This window comes from Littorina saxatilis, linkage group LG10 (assembly GCF_037325665.1).
Source record: "Littorina saxatilis isolate snail1 linkage group LG10, US_GU_Lsax_2.0, whole genome shotgun sequence".
Classification (NCBI taxonomy): Eukaryota; Metazoa; Mollusca; class Gastropoda; order Littorinimorpha; family Littorinidae; genus Littorina; species Littorina saxatilis.
In genome coordinates, this window is record NC_090254.1 from 4,376,693 (window position 1) to 4,389,429 (window position 12,737).

The 12,737-nt window shown below is 43.3% G+C and overlaps 1 protein-coding gene across 1 annotated transcript in view; it reads right to left on the reverse strand.

The window, feature by feature from the left end:
• Positions 1-8,136: 8,136 nt before the first annotated feature.
• LOC138979126 (uncharacterized) overlaps positions 8,137-12,737 on the reverse strand; it is a 90,818-nt gene continuing 86,217 nt past the window's right edge. The window contains exon 18 of the mRNA XM_070351935.1: positions 8,137-8,943. Coding sequence (XP_070208036.1) covers positions 8,816-8,943 — 128 coding nt within the window. The 3' untranslated portion in view covers positions 8,137-8,815. The remainder of the gene's footprint in view (positions 8,944-12,737) is intronic.

Below are 12,737 nucleotides of genomic sequence, written 5' to 3' on the forward strand. Positions count from 1 at the left end.
AAACTTGTTTGTACTTCAACCTAAAGTATTATAGCACCCTATCATCGATTTAATTTTTTCCTTTCGTTCGTATGTGAAGGCTGAGCTTCGAGTATTTGTGGATTTCCTGTAAAAAGTGCCAAAATTCTGACTTCTGCAACTTGTTTAATAAGCTTGGATTTCCGTAATAAATGTGTAAAGTCAGAATTTTGGCACTTTTTACAGGAAATGCACAAATACTCGAAGCTCAGCCTTCACATACGAACGAAAGGAAAAAATTAAATCGATGGTAGGGTGCTATAATACCTTAGGTTGAAGTACAAACAATAGTTTTGTAATGATATGTCATTTTAGAGAAAGCAGAGACGATTTTTTTGCAGACACTCACCACTCGTGTTGACAATTTCTGTCTGCGGTGAACAGTCTGCAGAGCCTGCGGTTATCCGCGGGTACAGCCGAGGTTCCGGCGTGAGGTATACTCGTAGCATCGTCAGTCCACCGCTCATGGCAAAGGCAGTGAAATTGACAAGAAGAGCGGGGTAGTACTTGAGCTGAGAAGGATAGCACGCTTTTCTGTACCTCTCTTCGTTTTAACTTTCTGAGCGTGTTTTTAATCGAAACATATCATATCTATATGTTTTTGGAATCCGGAACCGACAAGGAATAAGATGAAAGTGTTTTTAAATTGATTTCGACAATTTAATTTTGATAATAATTGTTATATTTTTAATTTTCAGAGCTTGTTTTTAATCCAAATATAACATATTTATATGTTTTTGGAATCAGAAAATGATGGAGAATAAGATGAACGTAAATTTGAATCGTTTTATAAAAAAAATTTTTTTTTACTTGACCAAAATTTCAACCAATTTGATTGAAAAATGAGAGCGTGACAGTGCCGCCTCAACTTTCACGAAAAGCCGGATATATGGTGTGTAGAGCGATTGAGACCAAACTACTGGACCGATCTTTATGAAATTTTCCATGAGAGTTCCTGGGATTGATATTCCCGAACGTTTTTTTCTTTTTTTGGAGAAATATCTTTGATGACGTCATATCCGGCTTTTCGTGAAAGTTGAGGCGGCACTGTCACGCTCTCATTTTTCAACCAAATTGGTTGAAATTTTGGTCAAGTAATCTTCGACGAAGCCCGGACTTCGGTATTGCATTTCAGCTTGGTGGCTTAAAAATTAATTAATGACTTTGGTCATTAAAAATCTGAAAATTGTAAAAAAAAAAAATTGTATAAAACGATTCAAATTTACGTTCATCTTATTCTCCATCATTTTCTGATTCCAAAAACATATAAATATGTTATATTTGGATTAAAAACAAGCTCTGAAAATTAAAAATATAAAAATTATTATCAAAATTAAATTGTCGAAATCAATTTAAAAACACTTTCATCTTATTCCTTGTCGGTTCCTGATTCGTGAAAGCGAAATTACAACATTTAGTCAATCTGTCGAACCCACAGAATAAAACTGCACGCACTGCAGTGTTTTCAGTCACGAGTATAAAACAGCTTCGTCAATCCACGCGGCAAGGAAGTCGCTCAATTTTTGCGTGCAACACGAAGTAAACAGACATGCAAGAATAGCGACGGGTTCAAGTTTAGGTCGCTCCAGGAGAAAAATTCCCGCGGATGTTGGCCTTTAAGTCTTTCGTGCGTGTTTTGTTTGTGTCTGTACGTGTTTTCGTAGTACGCAAAAATATTGGTCCGTGACGCGTTTTTTTCGTTTCGTTGCGTATGACTTACGCGTTTTTTAAAAAGCTAGCGCGATCCCTGTTGACAACTTGTCTGGTTTTGGTGGCAGCCATCAGATGTCCTGGACAAGAAGCTCTGGAGAACCTGTTGCAGTGGTTGGAGAAAATAAATGTGTACTCTTGAAAGGTGTGGTGCTCTTTGATGAGTATTTTCCTTTTCATTTGAGACAAATTGTATTAGTTGTATATATCGTGTTGTGTTTTTGATTGGCTTGTAAATTGAACTTGTAAACCGCTTCGAGCTGTGTAGAAGCGCTATATAAATGTCCATTATTATTATTATTATTATTATTATTATTATTATTTAAGTTATTGAGACATCCCAGTGCACTAAGGGATTTATAGAGCAAATCGAGAAAATTCATTATTGAACGAAGCACATAGCGCTGAGTTCAATAATTATTTTCGAGATTTGCTCTATAAATCCCTTAGTGCACTGGGATTGTTTCAATAACGATATTGTCAGTACTGCCATAGAAAAAAGAAGATTCCAAACGCACATTTTGCTACGCGCATTTGAATAGGCATAACTGTGTGGTCAGGTCGTGTACAGTAAGATCTACTTTTGTGTGGGGTGTCTCCGGCAAGTGTGTCGTGCTTTCGTCACACGCATTTTAATTTCTGTTGGTAAATTCCAGTGTAGGGTTAAGCTGAACAGTAATGATCTTTCAGAGAGACCTCATTTGAACTCGGAGAAAGGACTGTGCTCTTATTTATTTGCGATTCGAAACCTCCAGTCGAGCTTCGACGGATTGACTGTGCGGAGTGACTCCCCTTGAATTGACTACCCCCGAAGGACTCGACGGTTAGCACATTTTCAAAATAAATATGGCATATTTCCCGTGTTGTATCTTCACTCATCGGGGAGTCTGATACTAAATATGAACGGTAAGAATGCTCTGAACCCTACACGTATTATATCCCCATCGTTTTTTCGTTCACATTTGCCCAACATGTTAATTTGCTGAGCGGGGTTTATGTCGTCTGCTAGGCTAGGGCAATCGAACCACTGCAGTCTTAACTGAGTCTGCACGCATGAGGCAGGCTGGTAATAAGTCTCATACATGGTAAGAACGTTCTGAACCCTACACGTTTTCGATTACGATTGTTCTTGCCTTGAAATAATAATTCGGAAACCATTCATTTACTGAACTGATGCAGTCGTAGGCCTATTTCAGTGTAGTCTGCTACGTATGACAGTCGATCGAGTCAGTCTTCCAAACTGGTCTAGCTGGTACGTTATCGGAATAACACTTGTGTTTTCTGTTAGCCGCTGGGAATTGTATACTAACTCATCATTTGGTAATGTGGATGATAAGCTACATGCCACTAACACGGCATATGAGAAGAATCTATGCAAGTCGGCGAAAATTAGATGAAACACAGCGGCTTCTATTTTTAGATCAGTGGCACTGTGGCACAGGCACATGCAATCTGTCAGAAAAAAACCCCACTTCTGCTTTAATTGAGAAGCAGGGAATTTATGGTCATTTGGTATTGTGGAGAATATAAGCTACATGTCACAAATTAATTCTGAGGATGAGAGCACAGTCTCGCTTAGGCAACGGGAGGAAGAATACGCTCTGTGGAAAAGTTAGCGCACTCTTGGAGTGCGCTAACAGTTTTAGCGCATCGCCATTAGCCAATCAACTGGTTCACATCAGTCATGTGACACCAGTACTTACTGACAATTATTATTATTATTTTTTTTATTACTCCTTCATGTGTAAGATATAATGTTCACCACCACGGATGAGATCTGTTTAAGGATTTACACATCCTTCATCTGAAACACACACTATCAGCAGGCCTAAGGTTATGAGAGACACAACCGTCGAACGCTGAAGAAGAAGAAGAAACACATGCTAAAGATTGCTTCCTATGCAGATTTTGATTTGATAAATGACACCTATGTCAATCTGCCAAATCAGTTCAGACAAAAAATCCACTCTGTACAGAAATCAGCAACGATGTTGATTGTTGGTATGTGTGTAAGTGAAATATTGCTCGTTTTGCACGTGAAAGCCTGGAAAGATCTGTGGCGCTAAACGAGATATGTACCTTTACGGTACGCGGAAAGGGTGGAACTTTCAAAGACACACTTCTTCTCGTAAAAACAGCTGGGCTGACAGTCTCAGATCTGGTCAGGCTCTGACGTGGGATAAGGATAAGGATAAGGTTTATATAGTCCTGTGAGGTTACCCTCATTAGTGGCTCCCTGGGGAAAGTGAGCTGCCATACAGTATACGGCGCTACCGTCTTTTTGCATTTAGTCAAGTTTTGACTAAATGTTTTAACATAGGGGGGGGAATCGAGACGAGGGTCGTGGTGTATGTGCGTGCGTGTGTGTGTGTGTGTGTGTGTGTGTGTGTGTGTGTGTGTGTGTGTGTGTGTAGAGCGATTCAGACCAAACTACTGGACCGATCTTTATGAAATTTGACATGAGAGTTCCTGGGAATGATATCCCCGGACGTCTTTTTCTTTTTTTCGATAAATACCTTTCATGACGTCATATCCGGCTTTTTGTAAAAGTTGAGGCGGCTCTGTCACACCCTCATTTTTCAATCAAATGGATTGAAATTTTGGCCAAGCAATCTTCGACGAAGGCCAGACTTCGGTATTGCATTTCAGCTTGGTGACTTAAAAATTAATTAATGACTTTGGTCATTAAAAATCTGAAAATTGTAAAACGATCCAAATTTACGTTCATCTTATTCTTCATCATTTTCTGATTCCAAAAACATATAAATATGTTATATTTGGATTAAAAACAAGCTCTGAAAATTAAAATATAAAAATTATGATCAAAATTAAATTTTCGAAATCAATTTAAAAACATTTTCATCTTATTCCTGGTCGGTTCCTGATTCCAAAAACATATAGATATGATATGTTTGGATTAAAAACACGCTCAGAAAGTTAAAACAAAGAGAGGTACAGAAAAGCGTGCTATCCTTCTCAGCGCAACTACTACCCCGCTCTTCTTGTCAATTTCCCTGCCTTTGCCACGAGCGGTGGACTTACGATGCTACGAGTATACGGTCTTGCTGAAAAATTGCATTGCGTTCAGTTTCATTCTGTGAATTCGACAGCTTGACTAAATGGTGTATTTTCGCCTTACGCGACTTGTTTTCTCCCTGCATACGTGTATGCATGTTTCTAAGCCCCGAGACTTTCGCTGTGAACTTGGGTTCTTTATCGTGCGCATGCGTGCACACGGGGGTGTTCGGACACCGAGGCGAGTCTGCACAAAGTTGACTCTGAGAAATAAATCCCTCGCCGAACGTGGGGATCGAACCCACGCCGATAGCGACAACTGGTTTTGAAGCCAGCGCCGCTACCGACAGAGCTATTTCCCCGCCCATCCCTCCACTTGGTCACACATCAGACATGAACAGCCTGGGTGATCTCTGTGCTCCACTTGGTCACACACCAGACATGAACAGCCTGGGTGATCTCTGTGCTCCACTTGGTCACACACCAGACATGAACAGCCTGGGTCATCTCTGTGCTCCACTTGGTCACACATCAGACATGAACAGCCTGGGTGATCTCTGTGCTCCACTTGGTCACACACCAGACATGAACAGCCTGGGTGATCTCTGTGTTCCACTTGGTCACAAACCAGACATGAACAGCCTGGGTCATCTCTGTGCTCCACTTGGTCACAAACCAGACATGAACAGCCTGGGTCATCTCTGTGCTCCACTTGGTCACAAACCAGACATGAACAGCCTGGGTGATCTCTGTGCTCCACTTGGTCACACATCAGACATGAACAGCCTGGGTGATCTCTGTGCTCCACTTGGTCACACACCAGACATGAACAGCCTGGGTGATCTCTGTGCTCCACTTGGTCACACACCAGACATGAACAGCCTGGGTGATCTCTGTGCTCCACTTGGTCACACATCAGACATGAACAGCCTGGGTCATCTCTATGCTCCACTTGGTCACAAACCAGACATGAACAGCCTGGGTCATCTCTATGCTCCACTTGGTCACACACCAGACATGAACAGCCTGGGTGATCTCTGTGCTCCACTTGGTCACACACCAGACATGAACAGCCTGGGTCATCTCTGTGCCCCACTTGGTCACACACCAGACATGAACAGCCTGGGTGATCTCTGTGCTCCACTTGGTCACAAACCAGACATGAACAGCCTGGGTCATCTCTATGCTCCACTTGGTCACAAACCAGACATGAACAGCCTGGGTCATCTCTGTGCTCCACTTGGTCACAAACCAGACATGAACAGCCTGGGTCATCTCTATGCTCCACTTGGTCACACACCAGACATGAACAGCCTGGGTCATCTCTGTGCTCCACTTGGTCACAAACCAGACATGAACAGCCTGGGTCATCTCTGTGCTCCACTTGGTCACAAACCAGACATGAACAGCCTGGGTCATCTCTATGCTCCACTTGGTCACAAACCAGACATGAACAGCCTGGGTCATCTCTGTGCTCCACTTGGTCACAAACCAGACATGAACAGCCTGGGTCATCTCTATGCTCCACTTGGTCACAAACCAGACATGAACAGCCTGGGTCATCTCTGTGCTCCACTAGGTCACAAACCAGACATGAACAGCCTGGGTGATCTCTGTGGTCCACTTGGTCACACACCAGACATGAACAGCCTGGGTGATCTCTGTGCTCCACTTGGTCACATATCAGACATGAACAGCCTGGGTGATCTCTGTGCTCCACTAGGTCACAAACCAGACATGAACAGCCTGGGTCATCTCTGTGCTCCACTAGGTCACAAACCAGACATGAACAGCCTGGGTGATCTCTGTGGTCCACTTGGTCACACATCAGACATGAACAGCCTGGGTGATCTCTGTGCTCCACTTGGTCACACATCAGACATGAACAGCCTGGGTGATCTCTGTGCTCCACTAGGTCACACACCAGACATGAACAGCCTGGGTCATCTCTATGCTCCACTTGGTCACAAACCAGACATGAACAGCCTGGGTCATCTCTATGCTCCACTTGGTCACAAACCAGACATGAACAGCCTGGGTCATCTCTGTGCTCCACTTGGTCACAAACCAGACATGAACAGCCTGGGTCATCTCTATGCTCCACTTGGTCACAAACCAGACATGAACAGCCTGGGTCATCTCTGTGCTCCACTAGGTCACAAACCAGACATGAACAGCCTGGGTCATCTCTGTGCTCCACTAGGTCACACACCAGACATGAACAGCCTGGGTCATCTCTATGCTCCACTTGGTCACAAACCAGACATGAACAGCCTGGGTCATCTCTATGCTCCACTTGGTCACAAACCAGACATGAACAGCCTGGGTCATCTCTATGCTCCACTTGGTCACAAACCAGACATGAACAGCCTGGGTCATCTCTGTGCTCCACTAGGTCACAAACCAGACATGAACAGCCTGGGTGATCTCTGTGGTCCACTTGGTCACAAACCAGACATGAACAGCCTGGGTGATCTCTGTGGTCCACTTGGTCACAAACCAGACATGAACAGCCTGGGTGATCTCTGTGCTCCACTAGGTCACAAACCAGACATGAACAGCCTGGGTCATCTCTGTGCTCCACTAGGTCACAAACCAGACATGAACAGCCTGGGTGATCTCTGTGGTCCACTTGGTCACAAACCAGACATGAACAGCCTGGGTGATCTCTGTGCTCCACTTGGTCACACATCAGACATGAACAGCCTGGGTGATCTCTGTGCTCCACTTGGTCACACATCAGACATGAACAGCCTGGGTCATCTCTATGCTCCACTTGGTCACAAACCAGACATGAACAGCCTGGGTCATCTCTGTGCCCCACTTGGTCACACACCAGACATGAACAGCCTGGGTCATCTCTGTGCTCCACTTGGTCACACATCAGACATGAACAGCCTGGGTCATCTCTGTGGTCCACTTGGTCACAAACCAGACATGAACAGCCTGGGTGATCTCTGTGCTCCACTTGGTCACAAACCAGACATGAACAGCCTGGGTCATCTCTGTGCTCCACTTGGTCACACACCAGACATGAACAGCCTGGGTGATCTCTGTGCTCCACTTGGTCACACATCAGACATGAACAGCCTGGGTGATCTCTGTGCTCCACTTGGTCACACATCAGACATGAACAGCCTGGGTGATCTCTGTGCTCCACTTGGTCACAAACCAGACATGAACAGCCTGGGTCATCTCCGTGCACAGCGGGATTTTTTTTGGATGAATCGATTTCTTAAAAAGTCACTGGTTGCATTTACTAAATTAATTCATCAAAATAATTCCCACTATGTACAGCGAGCACGCAGGATGTTCATTTTTGGTATGTGTCTAAGTTGAGGGATGATCTTATTCCATGTAAAAGCCAGGACAGACCTTCTTTGTTTTCTCGCGGAGTGTGCCCTTTAACGCATAGTTTCTTCAAAGCGTTATCCGTTGAAATACAAAGTCTTTGGATCAGCACTTGTGAGGTTTCATTTGAGCATCATCCATTGTCACATTAAATGTCAGCGTCAACAGTAACTAGACTTTGCACTCAGACAATGCCAGTCGACTAATCATAATGTTCAGGTACGGTATGAGAACACTGCCTACTCACGACGATCAATATACTGGGATATGACCATAACTCTTCCTACATCCAAAACCTTTAGCTTGTTCCGGCACTTTAGTTACTCCGTGCTCTCGCCAAAGCCTTGATCAAACTGCTGGAGTTCCGGTTCCTGGCACAACAATGTGCACTCATGCACACCACGTACACCACAGCCCACACACGGTGTTTGTGCAGTAGCATTTTAACTTCAGTCGCAAAAATCATTATCCTCTGTTTTCACAATAAGTGTATAAGTGGCTTCTCTGTTGTTGTTCTTCTGCTATCTGTTGACTTGTAGCTTCTCTGTTGTTGTTCTTCTGCTATCTGTTGACTTGTAGCTTCTCTGTTGTTGTTCTTCTGCTATCTGTTGACTTGTAGCTTCTCTGTTGTTGTTCTTCTGCTATCTGTTGACTTGTAGCTTCTCTGTTGTTGTTCTTCTGCTATCTGTTGACTTGTAGCTTCTCTGTTGTTGTTCTTCTGCTATCTGTTGACTTGTAGCTTTGGGTGCGGAAGATGTTTTCGTCCTGAGGTTGCCTCCCTTGCTGGTAGACTTGAGTCCCTTGACATGCGTCTTTGGGTGGCGTAAGCGGGAGAGGAATTGACGTCACCTGTAAAACACAGGATGCATAATCTGTAAACGTGGGAGGCATTGACGTCACCTGTAATACACACGATGTATAATCTGTAAGCGTGAGAGGAAGTGACGTCACCTGTAATACACACGATGGATTATTTGTAAGCGTGAGAGGAAGTGACGTCACATGTGAAACACACGATGGATTATCTGTAAGCGTGAAAGGAAGTGACGTCACCTGTAAAACAAACGATGCATACTCTGTAAGCGTGAGAGGAAGTGACGTCACCTAAAAACACACGATGTTTAATCTGTAAGCGGGAGAGGAAGTGACGTCACCGGTTAAACACACGATGCATAATCTGTAAGTGGGAGAGGAAGTGACGTCACCTGTTAAACACACGATGCATAATCTGTAATGGGGAGAGGAAGTGACGTCACCTGTATAATCTATCAGCGAGACAGAAATCGTTTATAAATTTACAAGTTTCAAGAGGGAACAGAACGGTTGGAGTCCAATGGTGATGGGGTAGGGGGTGGGGTGAGGAGATGGGGTGGTGCATTACTATTTTGTTTGATATTACCCCCGTTTGTCGAAGACTTTTGCACTGTCACTTACAACTAACCTATAACACCGGCACGACCGCCTGAGGCGGGTTCAAATCGCGTCGGGCTAATTCAAAATTCCTCTTCACCCGAACAGAAAAATGAAAGTTATTGTCAAGAAATAAGCCATACATTTCATGAAGGGGAAACATGCAGTCTCTGTTATGGTAAGGGATAGCAGATTGTCTTTGTCTCTATATCTTCCCACATTCTCTCTTCCTCACCCCTAACTCGCCGGGGCCCTCACGAATTTGAAGGGAATAGGCCTAACTGTGTGCTGAGAAAACCCACACTCTTTCTTCATCGACCTCTTTCTTGGTGGATGTAATGTTATACGCTAGGTTACTTTGACCCTTTGCATGGCTTCGTGCGCTTGGACGCACCTATGACGGCTTACTAGCGCCAAAACTAACAATTAGTAATTAACCCGTGAAAGTTACTAATTATCACGAGAATATTACAATTATGACGTGAACATTACTAATTTTCACGTGTTAATGACTAATTTTCACGTGTTAATAACTAATTTTCAAGTGTTAATGTCTAATTTTCAGTTTGGGCTCGCTTCCTGACGGTTTACTAGCGCCAAAACTAACAAGAGGCAAAGCCATCAAGGCTCACGTAAGAAATCGACAAACAGTAACACAATCTCAATCACTCCGTCACACATACACACACACACACACACAGTAAGCATAGGTGACTGTGCAAGAAAGCGAGACACTAGATCTAGATCTGTCTGTGTGCATGTAGCCTACTTACAGGGACACGACTGCCAACTAGTCTCGGCCCGCTCAAAATAACAATGACCGAGACTTTCAGTAATTCCTTCGCGTGACGTCTAACCCTCTTACGTCATAATGTGACGTCTTCAAATGACGAAATGTTAAAGTTTCTACCACAGACATACACACGCACACACACACACACACACACACACACACACACACACACACACACGCACAGACAGACAAAGTTACGATCGCATAGGCCACACTTACGTGAGCCAAAAATTAGTAATTTTCACGCGTTAATTACTAATGTTCATGTGCCTCGTGACTGTGGGGGCTCAATGCGCATGCGCGACTTTTACACTGGCCAGAGCGAAACATCCTTCGATTCGAAACTTTTCTGGTCCATAGTTCTTTAATCCGATGCAAATTAACAATAAGAGCTTAGCGCATGTGTAGATAACCGTGACATACAACGGTCTGTCTGACAACTTGTTGAATAACAAATTCTATCGAAAGATATTTGTGAAAGTGTGTGAGTCTCGACCAAAGAGATCCGTCTGCTAGTGGTCGGACCTTTAGCACATGTCCGGCCGGTGTGACGTTTTCATCTTTCGCCGTGTTGATATTTCGATTCTCGGCCTCGTTGATCTAGTATAAACTCTACACTGAACAAAAAAACACCCTTCGATAGTACTGATAAGCGACCTTGTGTACCTTACATTCATGGGGCCACATTTGTCCAACCAATTTTTTTTATATTTAACTTGAAATTTGATTCATCCTCAAATGTTTCCCTTCTTACTCAAGGGACGTAACCACTCGGTACACGTTTTCGAAAAAAATCGATTTTGGGGGTGAAATCTATTAAATTTCACCACTAATGTTCTTCACATGCAAGAAACTGACATGCTTTTTGTCCATAACTAATTTCACTTCTTAATTTTACCAAGAAACAACATTTCAGTCTTGAGTATATATCGAGGGGGAAATATGTACACAGGCGAAAGATGAAATCGTGACACCGGCCGCCATTTTTCCTCTCTCGGTTTGAACATTTTCGGATCGATAGCCCTTCACTAATACACTACAAAGCAAATTTTGTGGTAGTGTCTGTCCAACAACTTGTCGAATAAGGCATTATATTAAAAAGATATCTGTGAAACTGACAGTGTGAGACCACAGCCGATCAAAAGTCCGTCTGCTACGAACAGCTTCGATTCGAAAGTTTTTGTTGTCGATTATTTTTTTCTAAGATACCCAAAACAACGTTAAGGAAAGCGCTATTGCAGAAAACTGTGACATGCATCTTCCTGTCGGATAACTTGCTCGATAAGGCCTTCTATTAAAAGATATTTCAGAAATAGTGTGAGAGTGATGTTTGCCAGACGTTGAAACCTCTCAGTGCGGACTCGTAAAGTCCGACTACTGTGACCGAAAACGAGGCAAAAATGAAAATGAGTAATTAACACTGTTAATTACTAATTTTCACGTGAAAATGGTAACCCTAGGTTTTGGCACTAGTAAGCCGTTATACGCACCTTTATGTGTGTGTGTGTGTGTGTGTGTGTGTGTGTGTGCGCGTGTCAGTGTGTATGCGTGTGTGTCAGTGTGTATGATTGTGTTTGTGTGTGTATGTGTGTGTTTGTGTATGTGTATGTGTTTGTGTGTGTGTGATTCAGTGTGTGTGTGTGTGTGTGCGTGCGTTCGTGCGTGCGTGTATGTGTGTTACGTGTGTGTTTGTGTGTGTGTGTGTGTGTTTGTGTATGTGTGCGCGCGTGCGTGCATGCGTGCGTGCCTGCGTGCGTGTTGTGTTGTGTTCAGTTCCTTGCATAACACTCTGCTGATATTTTGACCTAAAATACATCAACTTGATGTGTACAATTAAAGGGAGTTGACTGCAGCGATACGTGAGGCAAAATGGCTCTCATGCATCAATTGCTCAACTGCCAATAACTCATTTTAAATTAAACCTACCTTTACAAATGGTAGTGGAATTTAGACCTTAACCGACATTTCCGATGGACTCTCCCATTACAGAACGTTTACGTTTCTTTATCGCCTGACGTAAAGATTCGGCGTGCAATTAAGGTAATTTCCTCGTGAACAAGCCGTTTCTAATCGTTTCAAAAGCCGTCGGGAATTTGGTTTGGAACCGCAATATTACCAAAGAGTGTTTAGTACCACACTGCTTAACCTTTGCCGTGCTTCCTGGGTTCACCTGTACCCAGAGACACACTAAAATCATTGTAACTCTGGAACCATTAAAGGTATCGTTTTGAAATTTTAAGTATCTCTCACACACCTAATTTGCTCTCTGTCTGCAAATTTTTAGTGTGTACATGACAAAACATCAGAATTAATTGATTATGATAATTTACATAAACACTACCGATGGCGCGGGTTCACACATACCCATACTTTTAAAGAGTAGTAGTGATTGTAACTATTCCTCTGCCGACGGCGCGGGTTCTGCTACACCCATAATTAC